General features: G+C 38.4%; 3 protein-coding genes across 5 annotated transcripts in view; 1 reads left to right on the top strand and 2 right to left on the bottom strand.

The window, feature by feature from the left end:
* The window catches only part of LOC141903120 (BAI1-associated protein 3-like), a 69,282-nt gene extending 60,070 nt beyond the window's left edge, over positions 1 to 9,212 (top strand). Inside the window, exons 21-32 of the mRNA XM_074791094.1 lie at positions 712 to 726; positions 1,717 to 1,785; positions 1,885 to 1,959; positions 2,589 to 2,906; positions 3,315 to 3,383; positions 3,721 to 3,873; positions 4,320 to 4,433; positions 4,527 to 4,610; positions 4,795 to 4,876; positions 5,037 to 5,199; positions 5,428 to 5,630; positions 6,063 to 9,212. Coding sequence (XP_074647195.1) covers positions 712 to 726; positions 1,717 to 1,785; positions 1,885 to 1,959; positions 2,589 to 2,906; positions 3,315 to 3,383; positions 3,721 to 3,873; positions 4,320 to 4,433; positions 4,527 to 4,610; positions 4,795 to 4,876; positions 5,037 to 5,199; positions 5,428 to 5,630; positions 6,063 to 6,166 — 1,449 coding nt within the window. The 3' untranslated portion in view covers positions 6,167 to 9,212. The remainder of the gene's footprint in view (positions 1 to 711; positions 727 to 1,716; positions 1,786 to 1,884; positions 1,960 to 2,588; positions 2,907 to 3,314; positions 3,384 to 3,720; positions 3,874 to 4,319; positions 4,434 to 4,526; positions 4,611 to 4,794; positions 4,877 to 5,036; positions 5,200 to 5,427; positions 5,631 to 6,062) is intronic.
* Positions 9,213 to 10,540: 1,328 nt separating this feature from the next.
* LOC141904120 (uncharacterized) lies at positions 10,541 to 14,910 on the bottom strand. The gene is made up of 5 exons (XM_074792631.1): positions 14,446 to 14,910; positions 13,797 to 13,927; positions 13,519 to 13,676; positions 12,935 to 13,017; positions 10,541 to 12,846 (listed from the first exon to the last, which is right to left on the bottom strand). The coding sequence occupies exons 1-5, from the start codon at positions 14,908 to 14,910 to the stop codon at positions 12,634 to 12,636; spliced, it is 1,050 nt and encodes a 349-aa protein (XP_074648732.1). The 3' UTR covers positions 10,541 to 12,633.
* Positions 14,911 to 14,964: 54 nt separating this feature from the next.
* On the bottom strand, positions 14,965 to 16,500 carry LOC141904121 (uncharacterized). 3 transcript variants are annotated; one of them, XM_074792633.1, is made up of 3 exons: positions 16,320 to 16,444; positions 15,782 to 15,929; positions 14,965 to 15,629 (listed from the first exon to the last, which is right to left on the bottom strand). In XM_074792633.1, exons 2-3 carry the CDS (start codon positions 15,831 to 15,833, stop codon positions 14,965 to 14,967), a joined length of 717 nt encoding a protein of 238 aa, XP_074648734.1. In that variant the 5' UTR covers positions 15,834 to 15,929; positions 16,320 to 16,444. The 3 variants fall into 3 exon arrangements, with proteins under 3 accessions (XP_074648734.1, XP_074648735.1, XP_074648733.1); XM_074792634.1 differs by having other exon boundaries at positions 15,782 to 15,925; positions 16,320 to 16,442; XM_074792632.1 differs by lacking the exon at positions 15,782 to 15,929 and having other exon boundaries at positions 16,320 to 16,500.
* Between the last annotated feature and the right edge of the window lie 209 nt (positions 16,501 to 16,709).

Here is a 16,709-nt window from a genome sequence, read left to right as displayed (position 1 = left end):
CGCCATTTTCTCAATGAAGATCCCTGTTAACGATGTACACACTTCTATGCTGAATCATAAAGAATTGCAACTTTGCGCACGCAAATTTCTATTATCATCAATGAATTCAATATCTTGCACTTCACGCACCCAGGACGTACAAGAGGTAGTTATGTAAACTTATATATATATATAATTATCTTTTCAAATCAATCTTCACTTTCTTCTCAGATGTACTGCAACTGCTGCAAAGCTATATGAAAAATAAATCATAATGTTTTAGTAATTCGTCATATTTGTTCCCGTATTCATTAGAACGAAACGGGAATCCATTGTCGAAGATGATGATAGTTGACCAAGAATTTCGAGTTTCGGCGTTTTTCTGTATAATGAAATAAGTCTTTAATAGAAGGAAGGTTCTAAGGTTCTCCACGCATTGTAGAATATACCCATAGTTTAGCATGATATATGATACATTATCAAATCTAGAAATGGTCAACTAACATCCAACCGACAAGTTGAATTATTTTCTTTTTTTAAATCCGTACTAACAGTGCATGCGAAATATACTAATGTTGCTGAAAAAAAGCGTCTATAATGCATGAGATCCGATCGAGCGCTTGCCACGTACACAAAAATCAGGGTTCGAACGTCGCGTGTTGACTATCGCTTTAAGGACGCTCATTATAAGTCTGCCTGCTTCTGACAACATTCTCATATATTGTTTTACAGAAAAGTTCAGAATGGGTAATAACACAATTCACAACTATACAGGCATATGTATATCTAAATGTACATGTATATATATACATATGTTATCTATAAATTGATTTCCAAGCTATCGTATCTTAAATCATATCAAAACATTTAACCGAAAATTGAATTCGCAGCCATGTCTTTGCGTCCAATTAAAATGAATTATTTCAAATTCGAATTACAGAAAATATGGCTGTGAGTTTATCTCTTTAAGTCACTTATAGCTCGTAGATATTCTCGATTTGTTATTAGAAATACATTTACCTCAAGACTTACGATTCGTTGCCACTTTTACAATTTGTATTTGTAGAAGGACCTAGCTGTCCCAGTTGTACGAAACCTTGACCATTCCTATTGATGAAAGATGTTTCATCGTTTAAAGCATTTATTTTAAAGAAAGACCACTGGAATCGGTGAACCAGTACCGGAACCAGCACCGCAATAACTCACAAATATAAACATAAATCCTTTACTATAGTGAAGATATTCTGCGTGGCTGAAATATCCATTTTTACGATGGATAAAAATGTGAAACATGGTTGAGCCAGATATCTCATTTATTCGTTCGTGTGGTAGTTATGATCTCTTGTTTGTGGGATTGGGAAGTACAATCTTCTAACAAACCGAACAGCCATTCAATGTAGTTAGTTATGGATCATTTTTATCATCGAGGAAGGCCAGGGTTTTCGTAAAACTGGGCATACACCACTATATTACTAGCCGTTCGCAGTGGGTGTTTATTTACTATAGGTTATTATAGGTTTTCGACGTAATTGATTGTTCTTCCGTGTAATTCTTCAACTTTCTCATCGAGGTGGTAAAATACTGGTTATGGCAAAATGTATATATATATAGTATTAGTGTATCATTACTTTCGCTATCTACTATCTCACTATTTAGTTTAGTTATAATCGTAAACTAGCTGGCTGCCAATTCCGATCGAGCTCCTCGTTGAAGATCGTAGTATATTGAATTTTTCAGATGGCCGAAGTCGAATCGGGTGTTAAACACAGCACGTCTGCGGTAGACGTGTGCTGCTGTTTTGGACAGGTAGCTGTAATTTGTGAAGAAAATATTGCCGAGAACTTTACTCTCTGAAATCGTAATTTTAGAAATTCATTTTATCGAAAAAAACCTTCGTATTCGTAGATAATCGAATTTTGGAGGCAGTTAGACTGGCCCGACCTCAGTGGATCGTACGCATACGTTACCAGACTCACTGACGTAAGTACTCCATCGAAAAGGAGAAAAAAAACATTCGAAACAATTCTCCGCGCGTCAAGATTTACGCGCCGATTTTACTTTTGAGAAGTGTTGGTGAAATAACGTGCATTCACCGGGGGTCGAACCCGGGTCCGCAGTGGTTATACAGCTCACGACGTATTTGCGTAACACCTAAACAGCTTTTAGGATGCAAAACGACCCCTAAACCAATTACCTTAGAATGCTCTCAAAACCATATATTGACCTATATTGCTGGTTGTATCTTACTCAACCCGGGGCCCATTCACAGAATGTGTTAAAGTTTCATCAGTCGCGAATACTCAACGCTAAAGAAACCTTGATGAAATGTTAAGTCGGTCTGTAAAATGGCTGCCAGATACTTAAGGCAAACTTCGTTTATCGGAGTTAGTCGACTAAGTGCGAACTAAATGAAACCGATTGTAAGTAATTCGTAACTATAGTCCGGGAATAGTCGATCATGGGATTGAGCACGGTCGCTGTAGCTCGGAACTAGTTCCAAGATGAAATGATGACCGAATTATAGTGCGGTCTTTAGTTCCGACCACTAGTCGACTAACTACGAAATTCGAGGTTCACCCAGTCTGAATGAGATTCAAAATATGTTATAGGACATGTGTCAAGGAGCGATATTCTACGCTGATCTGATTCATGAGAAGTTAAGAGCTGCCGGTTATTACGACGAGATCGGACAATTCGACGTCACCGAACAACTGTGCATCACAATCAACAACATCGAACAGGTGCGACGCGCTCTGAAACCGCTTCCGGACGCGTTGAAATTCACGCAAATTCAACACTCGATCGACCGCACGCACGGCGAGAAGATGGGTCGACAGGCGAAACAAGCGCTGACCGGACTGATGAAAAATGCCGACGAAAGCATGGTGAAGAAAATCAAACAAGTCGTCGACAGAGTGGCTGACAAGGTTCGTTGAAACGCTGGATCCAGTTCCACAGTTCTGAGTTAAGATTTGACTCTAGAGTTAAAACATTGAAAATCAACTTATTTTAACTCAGAGTCAACTCTAACTCACAACTGTGGAACCGGACCCTGACGTCTTTTCCTTCGGTGTATTGAGTAGAAACCTTATTGCTCGGTAGCGTTTGGGCTGTTTATATTCTACCGTATTATAACCGAGTTTGGAATCAGGGAACTCGGAAGCGTAAGGACTGCTGTAAATATTTCACCGAGCTGAGAATAAACTCAGAAGCGTTAGGACTGCTCTAAATATTTTCATTCGGCTCTTTTCGAATAAATCGCATGTACATTTCACCGCACTGACCTCTAAACGCGAGTAAAGAGAAATCAACCATTTTTATTCGTTTCATTTCAGATGAGACCTGATCTGAAAAAGGACGTATTTCATTTGTGTTGGTCACCGGAATCCGTTCCTGCTGAGGAAGTAAGAACTGATTATCACCACCACGACCCAGTTCCACAGTCGTGAGTTAGAGTTAACTCTGAGTTAAAGTTAGTTCATTTTCAATGAGTTAACCCAGAGTCAAATCTTAACTCACAACTGTGGAACTGGACCGCACGCAGAATGTCAAAGTAAAATCTTCCTTAAAGGAGCTTCAAAATATTGCCATTTTAATTAATCGATCATTTGATTTTGAGAATATTAGAATTCAAAAACACGTAAATAAGAACACAGGAAAAGAATGTTTCATCAACGGTTATAATGAATATTGTAATTTACAAAGCGACCTTTAATTTCGTGGGTTTTAATTTTCGCGCAGGCTATCAGCGAATTGATGACGTATTTAGACAGTAATCTGCTGACGTTAAACAGCAATCTGTTGCGGACGAACTTCGACCGAATTCTCGACTCGATCTGGGTCGAAGCGCTGGAAGAATTTAAAGACGTCATTATTTCCGAATGTGACGAAACGGTAAAACTAAACAGAAAACCTCGTGCGCTTTCTTTGATTCACTGTAGGATAAAAGCGCATTTTGAGTGCCTCCTAGGGCTATGTTTTTGATGAGATTTTACGGTTTCTTGCGCGTTCGAAAACCAAAAAATATTTTCGAGATCAGATTTAAAACGTATTCTACGGGTTTCTTGAAGATGAAGGCAACACAAAAAAGGCGAAAGAAATGCGCTTTAAAGCGAAAAATAGAAAAAAAAATCACTTAGTTTGCCTCCGATTGTACCCGATTGGACTATTCTCTGATGATGGTTGATACATAACTGTTTAGTTGAAAAGTTGAAGTATTTCAAAATGAGGACAATTTTGATTTAGAATCAATACTTAACAAATAGATCAAGGTCATCCTGACTAATAACGTAAGCTTCGATCATGATAAATGAGTATGTATTCATCTCCTCTATTTATAGAAAAATCCTTCCTTTTATGAACGATTATTCGAGGCCTTAAATATCTTAGTGGAGTTTTTTCACGCCAACGGCAAAGGATTAAGTTTAGAGACAATCCAATCTGACCAGTACAGGGTAAGCGAGTTGAAACATGTTTTGTGTTCATTTCAAAATTCTGAATATCGACGACTTCATTCTTTATTTCCCATTTATAATTCATTTTATTAGGAAGTACAGAACATGCTTCGGTTATACAAGTCCGATACGGAAGAACTGATCGAAATTTATTACCAAGAAAAGTTAGAGGAGCAGGTATGAAACAGTTACAGTTTGTCGGAACAGACAAAATAAGACCGTTTTATAAGATTTTAAGAGGTTTTTGAAATTGAGAAAAACAAGACAAAAACTAGAATCTTACTTCCGCAACTTCCAGAATAGATACGCGGGTTCATAATTCAAAGGAATTGTAATTTTTGGCATATTTCTTGCGTTGTAGAAGCGGGCACAGGGAACGAAGTTTGGCACTCTGACAGTCCGCGTGTATTATAACTATGACGCGGAAATACTATGCGTGGAAGGTATGCCCTAAACCAACCGACAACAGTTTCAAAAAATGCGTACATCAGCTTCGTAGTACTTGAATCGGAAACGTAGACAAAACTACTTATCAACTTGGTTGCATCATTTAGGATACGTATAACAAGAACGTTAAATGATCTAAAAGTTTTCTGATTTCAGTTTTAAGCGCCAGAGACATCATACCGCTTGATACGAATGGACTGAGTGACCCGTTCGTGCTGATCGAACTATGTCCACCGCATTACTTCCCCAATCAAACTGAGCAAAAAACGAAAATCATCAAGAAAACGCTTCATCCTCTGTTTGATGAATCTTTTGAATTGTAAGTTCGCAAACATTTCGCGTATCATCAATGTCTATAATGTAATGTCAACGTCGCCTTACTCGCAATATCGGAATCCAGTTATTTTGGAAAGTTTATGTCGCGTAGTTTTACTATTGATACGTTGATTTATCCACTGTTGACAATATTCAGCAATATCTCGTTTTCAAGGCGTCGTCAATAATAAACTGCAAAGTTAGTTTTCTTGTTTTATATTTACATTGACAGTAATGTAACTGCTGATGAATGTAAAAGACCGGGTGCTGTGATTATGTTTACTGTAATGGACCATGACATCATGTTCACGAATGATTTCGCCGGTGAAGTGTTCATGTCGCTGGTGGATATTCCCGGCGTCAACGGAGAAGAGGTTTCCGGGTTTACTGCGCTGAAATCAGTCACAATTCCTCTCATACAGTCCAAGGGGAAAGGTTGGCAATCTCTTACAATCTCCTCCCTTTCTTTCGATCTAACTCTGAACTTAACTGGATTTTCCTTAAACTCCGAATGGAAATGTTCTTTCTGTTTTTCCATTCGTTTTTCGGTTACGATATCACTGAAAATTGATTACTACCAGAAAAATTTGTTCGATCTTCATTGAAACGTAAACTAAATCTGATTTTCGACAACTGCGCAACGACTGGCGAACCTCGTGGATCCTCACGTAATCCTTGCACAGTCGCTGTTCTGGTGCCCAAATGTTTTATATACTTATACGAAATGATTTAAAAAGAAAGAGCATATTACGTCTCTACTCTCCCTTCCTCGCTCTCTTTCTGTCGGTCTTGCTCTTCCAGATAATGTTCAGGAAAAAGGAGAAACGAATATCCTAGTTAGATAAGTTTTGAACTTTGTTTTTGCAGATCACGGTGCTTTGTCCGTCTTACTGAAACGAACCTGGGACAAAGACGCGCAGGAGTTTGCCCGTAAACGTTTGGTCGTTGAGGAACAGGCGATGACGGAATGAATCTTCTGCTGTGGAAACTTGGAATGGAATCCCTTGAATTCGGAGCCGTCGGCATAAAACAATCGGCGACGATTTTTGACAAGTTCCGCATAACTTATTGTTGAGATCTTATCTCTGACCATCTTAATGCAGATATCAATCTGCAGAATGGACCCACAACCTTCAGACATTCGATACGTCACGTCACCATTAGCATTATTTGATCGTCAAGGCTTCCATGTAATCAGGACTTCACCTGGAACAAATCAACCACAAACAGCAGGTATTAGACATTCTATCAGCACACTTCCAAATAGCGATCGTCAAGACATCATACCAAAAATATCTGACAGGATCAGTCCAAACTCTATAGATTGATAACTGCATTGATGCTTCAGGGAAGTGAGACCTACGATTTTCAACGGATTCCAAATCTCTCGAGGTTCGCTATCCGTTCTAAACCACCCAGGAATGATTCCGTTTGAAAATGAATGATATACTCCGCAAATAATCCCCAGCTCTCGGCGACCGAGTAAAAAACACTGCCAAAAATATCTATGTCTACAACTATAAACTCTACTTAAACACGTTGTATTGTGATCGTTTCGATTTTATTAACAGATTTTCAATGTTATTGCACAATACCAACTGCTGTCAACTGGCAAAGTACATTATCATCGTTATCATTATTACCATTCTTATTTTTGAAATCATTACTATTATTATTATCATGATTATCGTTATTATATACTTTAATCGCGTTTAGGACAATTGAATTGATTGAGTATGAAATTGTTGTTACTGGCGCTCAACGGGCGACGTTTTACAGCAATTCACGAGCAACAGCCCGATTTGCTCGGTGTCGAACGAAATAAATCGCTCGTCTGCGGCACCAGGAGACAGAAATTGCTCGTTGTAGATTTGTTCCGCGTCGCGCAATATCAGACATGTTTAATTTTGGGCGACGGGAAATTTCTCGTCGCCCAGAAATCGATCATCAATTGCTCGGAGTTGCCCGTGTGTGTGGCAGCTGAAGGCGCCAAAAGCAACTTATCAACTAGCCTATGTGTGAGCGAATAATTATCATGTGATTCGAAGGCAGTAGCGTGGCCATCTTGACAAGTCGGCACATGATACAGGTGTTTGCCAGGAGAGACGCATGCCTTTCCGTCTCCAGTCATAGAACACGGAAGACACCAAGCTATCGACTGCTTAAGAATCGCCCGTACTAAAAGTCGCCTCGTGTGCGCCAGGCACACTTACAGGATTATTTACGTGTTGTACGCGTTTGTCTAATGAATGTTTGCCTATAGATATATCCATACATATATAATTATGACGAAAATCTGCAACGATTATAATTTCTATGTACGTGTATGTGGGCGTATGTGTATGTTTTGGTGATGTCTTTTGATAGAAATTATCTCTCTCTCCGCACAGACGAATCGATTCGCACACGTGAATGGCAATTCTCAAGAATTTACTGCATGTAGCCCATATCTATATTTCATATAACATTTCTGGTGGCATATGAACTTCAATTGGTTCCCGAATCCTCAACATTATCGTAGGACCCACCAAATATATACATTTACACGTTTATTACGATGGTTTCCAGCATTTCCCAGCTAAGATATTTACATCAATCAAGATTTGGATAATACGAAATCCGTTTAATACAACAATTACAATTTTGCACACAAGATTCGTATGATTGCTCTGTACTATATCGAACCTGATCCTTGCTTACCGGAATTGGAATCCTCGGAAGTATTCGAGGTTGTCCATTTGATTCAAAGGTAAAATTGCACGTTATCTACGTCGTCGTCGTGTGAATGATTTCGATTGATTTCTGAGAATATTTCGCGTGGTAAGAAATTCTAGAGCGAAGAGTGAATGAACATAATCGACTTAAATGAACTTTCATAATAAATGCCTTTCATTGTTAAGTTTTGTAAATTATATAAATAAAGTATTTCATATTAGTTATCTATCCATATGTGTTGTGAGCACGCGCGCACTTTTTAATCAAATATTGCAATTGTATCCGCTGTATTCGGCTTGCGAAGACGAACATTTTGTGCGGGATTTGTTAGGTCTATTTCATCTGTCTGATCAGGGCTCAGTTGCAAAGTCGTGACTTACTTATGTTCAAAAGTGATCTTAAATCATGAAACTTGTCTTGAGTCGTTAGATTGCAATAGAACTAAGATGATCGTTGATTTAAAGCCCTGTGTGTACAGCTGGCTCCTGGTCTTTGGACCCATAAATCAAAGTTACGTACGGCCGTTCAAACGAAAGCTAAAGTGAACAGTTGACGGCGGCCGATTGACGTGTCACTTCAGTCGAAAGCAAGACCCGGTTTTATGGTTGCCATATATGTTTAAGATCGTGTTCAGTAATGATTTATAATTTTCCAATGATTTGTTGAGAATATTTGTCTTCTGAATGCAATGTTTTGAGAATTCGTAGATGAGGTTTTTATGATTTGTCTCTGATATGTGAGAAACGTTGCGTGATTCGTGTCGTTCTGGTCTCAGATCCGATCGAACGGGAAAATCGTAGTTAAATCGTCAGGCGCTGGATAAATAATATTCCGGATCAGAGAAACCATTAGAGATATGATAAGGATAAGATATAGGATAAGGAGATACGGTTAGGTTCAGAGTTACCAATATGAACTCTGTTGAAGCAATTCCATTGGTTTTGGGTCGAGCGCACTAAAAATTTTGTGAATCCGCTGAGAACCGTTCGTCTTTCCTCGGCATCGATTCGAACCTGATGGCATTCGACTGTTACCGAACCCATCGGTCTGATGCACATTTAGTCGCTTGAGAATTGCCACGATGTCATTTACAGCCGATCTATTCTGGTTCGTGCCGTTGCATGATCAAATCAGGTTCGAGTCCCTGTCGAGGGCGGGTTCAAACGGCTGGGTAGCACTGAGGAATTTTTCATCTCATACGTAGATAGTCTGAAATCACTAGCACGCTTTTTACACAATAACACAGAATAAGCAAACCTATTTTTCTGGCTTTTTATATCCATCGATCAATCGGTCAATATCTTCGACACCTGTTTTATGTTTTCTACAATGGATATTTGTTATATTTAACGTAAATACGAATTGAATATGAACGAATAAGACAATACTCTACTGTATATTGATATCGAATAAAAAAAACGTATATACATTAAAAAAACTACTGCTTCCTGGTTTTGAATTAATACTGGGGAAGGTCACGTCCAATCGCTTGTGAGAGATTGGATAATTTGCATAATTTATGCGCAAGTGACGTTCAAACGACGAGAGAAAATTTTGACGATTGATCCTCCTGGAAAATGAACGTGTAGCAAAGTGAAACCGTCCATAAACCATAAACATATTATTGTGCGTGTAATATTTAACAACGACAAAAAACAACTCGATTTTAAGATTGTGTAGTGACACGTGTGCAGAGAAACATCGGTTTTTGTGAAAGTTGAGTGACGTGACGTCGAACAGACGGGGACTGAGTGGAACCGTATGAATATCCATTAGCAAAAGAATAGTTTATTTCACATTTCGAATGGTTTTATTTCATCAGATCGCAGCAAGTGATAGTTAGAGAGACCAAAGATCCAGTTCCGCGCAGTTGTGGGTTGAAATTCGCCACATACAGAGTTTACTATTGATTGAAGATAAAAGCTCATTTGAGTTGAATTCAACCGACAACTGTGGAACTGGATCCATAGGTTTGGTTTTCGTTATTGTTTTTCTTTTCATTTTTTGCCTAACGCTGGATCAGGAGGACAGTTATTACATTGATTTTCGTGACACTCCTCTAAGCAGGATTCAACACCAAAGAACACGTCCAAACATTTGGTCTTGCAGGACAAATAACAAGATGGACACGAATAGCATCTATAACCCGATCTGACTTCCAGTTTCAATTAAAGACTCAAAGATATGGATATTAAAGAGAATTATTATTGCATCATCTTTTTCCACTGCAATTTTGTATGGAACGTATCATATAACATGAGTAGACAGCTAGATAATTAGATGATGGCATAACTAATGCATTTCTGAGCGTTGAGTGTTAGATAGATTACTGACTGCTCCATCGTTATATTTTAACAGTCGGTTAAATAAGAGCCTCCTGTTAATCCAGTAAAATAGAATTCTATCAACGATCAGGAACAATGTCGAAGGTAATGCACCTTTTAATAGCTGTCTCTCTAGATTTGTTTTCTGTTGACTTTATTCAGATTGTCGAAATAATTCTTCATTCAGCTGTTTGTAGACCAGAAACTTCGATTCAAACTTGCGCGATCGTTCACATCGATCAGCATCGAAAAAATAAGCAATTATACATAGATTATAACACTATGAACAATGTTAAGGCAGTAAAATTGGGTAAACGGTAAGAGTGGTTGATCGGATCGCAGAATACTTATCACTGACATTTTCTGTCAATCAACTTGTTTCTATAGATAAAATGCGTGAAATAATGTTTCCGTTAGTTCCTTTGTTACGGAGCCTCGGTGGTGACATGGTGAGAATTTTTTTTTTTTTCGTGGACACAAAATGTTTTTTGTTCGAACGAAAAAGATTTCGTGGCCAAGAAAATCATTACACGAACCACAGGTTACGGGGAGTGGGTGGAACCGCATCAAAATCCTTCACCAACAAATCATTTATTGAGTGAAAAGAAAGGAGACATACTGACAAATGAATTTCACATTTTTGAAGGATTTTATTCCATCAGATCGCAATAAGTGACAATTCGAGAAACCAAAGATCCAGCTCCGAAACTTCATACGTAACTAAGCAAGATCCAGGTCCACAGAGAAATGAAACATTGAAAATGAACTGATTTTAACTCTGAGTTAACTTTAACTCACAAGAAACCGGCCCCAGTACAGTTCGAACATTCTCTGTCGTAACAGTCCTTGACGTTGCAGAAATCACCCTCATCAGAGAAGCGGTTTACACATTTGACCCAGCAGATTAATTCACAATATTCACACGTCTTTCCGTAAGCTGCCCAGTCAAGAGCGACCGCAGCGCCCGTAGCAACCATTATCAGAACTAAAACCACGATACACAAAAAATACGTTCGAAAGATTGAATGATCTTCTTCTCATTTTGCGACAAAGGAACGAACAACAAACATTACATTCATACATTTTGTACAGATTAATAAGAACACAATTTGAATAACAGAAAATTTCAGCATTCTGTCATCCAATCAATCATCTCTTTCTCGTTACTAAATCCTATTTTGTTGTCTTGTTGTTTATAGTGTAATGATTTATGTATAATTGCTTATTTTCGATGCTTATCGATGTGAGCGATCGCGCAAGTTTGAATCGAAGTTTCAGCTGAATGAAGAATTATTTCGACAAAATCAACCTTCTGAGTACAGTCGACAGAAAACATATCTAGAGAGACAGCTATTAAAAGATTCATTACCTTTGATGACATTTCCACCGATTGATTGTTAGAATTCTGTTTTACTGGTTGTTGATTACTGTCGATTATGTAGACCTCAGATCAATTCTTTCGAATGACGATGAAATTTGCTCCGTTGTTATATAGTCGAAATAGACCGTTGACAAAATTTGACAGGAGGCTCTTATCTTACCATCTGTTGAAATATGACGATGGAGTAGTCCAGTAATCTATCTAACACTCAACGCTTAGAAATGCATTTATTTTGGTATAGTCTATTTATCTAGCTGTCTAGTCATGTTAAATGATACGTATTGGGCAAAGATAATGCAACAAAGTTTTTATGGCTTTTATGGCGAACTGAAATATCCATATATCTTGGCCTTTAATAAATTGTGAGTGTTAGATTGAAAAATAATCGTATTAATCATCAACGCCACGAATTAGGAACACGTCTTTGATAGTGACTAATCATAATTTTATTGGATCGTTGAAGTCATTCTGAATAATAAGATCTTCAATCGCGATACGTTGCTTGGTCGGGTGAACAACACATGGTTATGGTTGGTCTGCGAAAAAGCCTTTTTTAAAGTTTCCAGGCGCCATGCATCAACTATTTTCAATCAAGCATCGTGGCTTCTGTGCACAGTTAAGACTTACATTTTTGAGAGAATCTACGCTCATTTTGGTTCTATAGCTAATTCAACAACTAACGAAGGGTCCAGGGACACCATGCCTACTTGGCGAAATCATTAGCCATATGGCAATTTCAATATTCAACACCCTCTGGTGAACAATGGGCATAAAATTCATCGCAATCACAAAACTTGTCATAAGCTAGAATTGAGTAATCGAGTTTGGTTACCAAATTATGCACAGTGTTGTCAATACATATGGAAATACCATGTTTATCTGATATTCAACGCCCCCTGGCGAATATATACAGAAACAAAGCAAACATATATACAGAAACAAATGAATTTCACAGCAAAATACCGGGAGGATCTGTAATTGGGTTGTGTGGATACAAATGTATTGTTCAACGATAAATTCAAGCGATATTATCAAGTAATATCCGTAGCGGTTCTTCGCGCCGTTGAACTCTTGGTATCTTATACTGCGGGTTGAATCTCTGACTGCTGATCAGATCACGTAGTTTGTCGAACGTTCCCGATTTCACCGGAATGATCTCCATTGCGGTTATTGAACCCGCGTGCCGCAGCTGCTCGTACCTCTCGAAGAGACTGCACAAATTCTCATCGAACTGAAGGAGAAAAAGCATCAAAACATTCGATGAAAACAAACGATTGATTAATTCCTCTAATAATTAGAAGCCGAATTGTTTTGTTTACCAGAGCCTTTTGTATTTCGGTTAAATTTTTCCCTTCAATTTCGAGAAATAAAACGTAGTGTCGACCGTCGTCAAGCTTATTCTCTGAAGAAGCAATATTCATAATAGGAAGTGGATATTTTGCCAATATGGCGTCATTCTTGTAAACGCTATTTTGCCTACGAAGTTCATTCTGATTTTTACTCAGGGACTGAGAAAATTAAAGGATACATCAAAAATATATTAGCGAAGGTTTTAAGGTTTGAACCAACTGTATGCTAGCGCAGCATCTAACCCCTAAAGACCATCAGTTTTAGCTGCTTGAACATTGTACATATACCCATCCCCAACACTAAGCAAATTCTAATTATACGGAATCTAATTCTAATTCTTAGAATTTCTAATTCCCATAACCCTAATCCTGAGCCTGAAATCGTACTCGGGCCTTTTTTCTAGCCCTTATTAAGAAAAATGAATCTTTTAAATTAGCGTTTACTAGTGCCAAAATATCCACTTCGTGGTGATTTTGTGAATCATCAACGACAATTTCCGAAATTTTGTAACGCTGTACCGAATCACCGAAACTATATTAGGGTAGTTGCCTACTTCTTAATTTTTGGATATAGAAATTTTCGCAAGCCGTGTAATTGATAAACTTCATATCGCCAAGTTCGTATTGCAGTTGTTTTTCGGTTTTAACGATCGCCTCTAAGAACGTATTCTCAGGCGTTTTTTCGGCGGCTACCTGTAACATTTGACCTGACCTATAAAAAGAATGAACTCGTTAAGCCACGTGTATTCACCCAACCGTAGTAGAGTCTGTTTCGAATCCCCGCACCGTAAGTTTTGATTTACTAATTTCATTTCACTTTTTATATTTTTACCTATACATAAATTCGTATATGGGCGTCTTTTCGTTGAAGAAACCGACCACTTTGATGACATCACCCATTCGATACCTGTACAGACCCGAATGAGTTGTGACCACTATTTCATAGCATTTATTGACTTCTAACTGAAAATAAAAAATGTGCCACACAAACTGAATTTTTTGTGAATTAGTGAAGAATACAATGAGACCAAAAACGAGAAAAAGTGAGAAAAAAAACTATTAAGTTGTATATGTTTCTACTCGTATATATGAGTCAGTTTTTACTATGAGGATAGATTGGACAGCCTCAGTTGAACGTTGATACAACGAACTTCAAGAGAGCAGAAAATATATTTGTTATATCCATAGTAAGTAATGTCAAAATTGTCCAATTTGAAATGAAATGCTCAATCTGTAATAACCGATAAATCGTTATATCCGAAGACAAGTCGTCATAGATAGGTTTGACTGTTGAAAGAAAGGCAGTAACATATTTTGAAAAGAAGGATCAATATAAGATAAACCCTTCATTTTAATTCATCATGGCCAGGGGCGGACCCAGGGCGTGTGCCTTAGGAAGGTTTCCTTCGCATTATTTACTTTCTATTTAACCCAACTTTGAAAATCCTGGATCCACGCCTGAGCCGTTTGAAAAGTCTTACCTGATCGGCAAAGAGAACGGTTTTGGGTGTTTCCGAGTGCATATCGGTGTCAGGGATAAATTCGAAGAATGTATGATCGATACAAAGTACGTATCGGTCTCCTTGATAAGCCACGGCTGAACCCATTATAGTTTCCGTAGAGATATGAGTGACGTTACACACATCTACTCCGGTCAATTCTTCTTGTTTTAGAATATTCGCAAATGCGCTCAGAGGTCCGGAGCCAACCATGAAAAATACCTTCAAACGTGGCCATATTCGTTTGGCTATTCCGGTCAAACCCATATTGAAATGTTTGCGCAAAAACGCCGCGCGTTGCGGGTTGGCGGTCAGATGCGCTGCGATAGTGCTATGCGCGGGATCGGGCGCCCGAATACTTAATTTTCCGGTTTCGATATCCGCACATATTTGCGGCCATTTTAGCTTAATCGTATGCCAAAATCCGTAAGCAAGTGGAGCCATCATAGCATCAATACTAGTTAATTCGGGTTCGAGAAGGCAAAATAACGCGAATACGTACTAGGAGACATGTTCATCGTCGATATAGTAGACCTCATTAGGGACTGGACTTAGTTCGATGGGCACTAAATATTCAAATACCGACGCCGGTCCAATCGGGAGTCCAAATTTAGAACGGACGGATTTCGATGCATATTTGATGTAAAAGTGTCGACCAAGATTCATCAAACAGTGTCGCTTCACAGTGTGGAACCATAATAGATCCGTTCTAAAGAGGCGCCCTCTATCGGTCAGCGAGTAGATCTTATTTTTACCGCTAGAACCGGACGTGATGCCGAAATACAATATGGGGTCGGGTACGGTGAGGTTTTCCTCGCCTTCGTCGATCGAACGCCGCGCGTAATCGCGATAGAAGTCGTAACTGGTGAGCGGGTGTTCACGTGTGAACTTATCGCGCGTGGAAATCTCGCCGAATCGATATCGTAGGCCGTGTTCGGTGTTCTTCGCGTGGTCCAGTATCCCTCGCAGAACTTTCTCTTGAGACACGGCGCACTGTTTGGACGCTTCTACGAATCGGTTGTATCGTCGTTCGGCTTGGTTAACTCTGGTCAGTAGATACTTGTATTGTCCGAGGAGTGATTTCCACGAGTGGCTTTTCGCAGGTCGCATGTAAAGAATATGGCAAGAAACGATGCCCAGTACAAAGCAGCAACAGAACGCACAGCCTACAACAAGAAAAATATCTAAGAAAACGTCCTGGGGATAATTTATTCACGCACTACGTCTGAATTTGTTTTTGTATATTTGTCCCCAAGACGCAAAAAATCCGAATTATGCAAAAAGTTTTTTTTGGAAAAAAACCTGAAATATCACTTACTAGAACTACGAGTTGAAAAACACAGAATTAACCTCGAAATTCTTTCACACATGTTTTTCTAGAACGTTTAGTACAAATTCGGCATTTTTTTTTTTTTAGCTTTTGGGTTATTTAAACGAAACTGATCTAGTTTGGTGTATTCTCCTTTCTCAACATGAAATAAAACATATGTACTATGTACTAATACAAAGTTAAAAATTAATCTTGTTTATCACCTAGGTCAGGTTAAGTGTTTATATATGTATATACATATATAAGTATATAAACTCATATAAATACAAAACGAAAATTACGTCTACTAACAATATATGTATTCATAGACGACCCATTCCCGAAGAATTATCGACACAAATACGCAATCAAAACTACTAAAAATAATGCAGGTTTGATTAAGGGGTTTTGGAGATGGTAAGACCCATATTGTAAAACCTTTCGCCACAAATCCGTCGTAACTTGGATACGACTTCGAACACTAGTTTAGGCTACGTCGTCATTGATTATACAAATATTATTAACGGATTACCCATCGCGCACTTACCATAAACGAAATTCAAAGTACCAAACCCTATCAAAAACATCCACGTCAAATGAGTGCAAATGCACAGTAGAAGAACCTGTATTCTTACGTCTGGTACCTTCATGTTCGTGCCGCCGTATTACATAAGAGCTCTATCGTTTGCAGACTATGATTATAGTCGCAGTTGTTCGTTACGTGCAAAGTTCACAGTTGTGCCGTTTGAAAACTAGAAATGTAGTTCAGAATATGTCGGATACTAAGATATGCAGTGGGACTCTATGAAGTCATAGTCAGAGTTCAAATTATTCACGTACGATTACTTGATTAACTGTACATTTATGAATGAGAATGAATTTACTTGCATTTCACAAAAATTAGATTATACGAAAGAAAGATTAACAGGTGTGAATT

Source organism: Tubulanus polymorphus, chromosome 4 (genome assembly GCF_964204645.1).
Source record: "Tubulanus polymorphus chromosome 4, tnTubPoly1.2, whole genome shotgun sequence".
NCBI lineage: Eukaryota > Metazoa > Nemertea > Palaeonemertea > Tubulaniformes > Tubulanidae > Tubulanus > Tubulanus polymorphus.
This window is presented reverse-complemented; position numbering and strand designations above follow the sequence as displayed.

Coding starts and splice junctions, on each gene's coding strand:
- LOC141904120 (XM_074792631.1), bottom strand. CDS start 14,910: ATGATGGCTCCACTTGCTTACGGATTTTGGCATACGATTAAGCTAAAA. Junction 13,928..14,445: donor CCGTTCTCTTTGCCGATCAG/GTAAGACTTTTC, acceptor TTTTATTTTCAG/TTAGAAGTCAATAAATGCTA. Junction 13,677..13,796: donor ATATACGAATTTATGTATAG/GTAAAAATATAA, acceptor TTCTTTTTATAG/GTCAGGTCAAATGTTACAGG.
- LOC141904121 (XM_074792632.1), bottom strand. CDS start 16,422: ATGAAGGTACCAGACGTAAGAATACAGGTTCTTCTACTGTGCATTTGC. Junction 15,630..16,319: donor TACTTTGAATTTCGTTTATG/GTAAGTGCGCGA, acceptor TTCTTGTTGTAG/GCTGTGCGTTCTGTTGCTGC.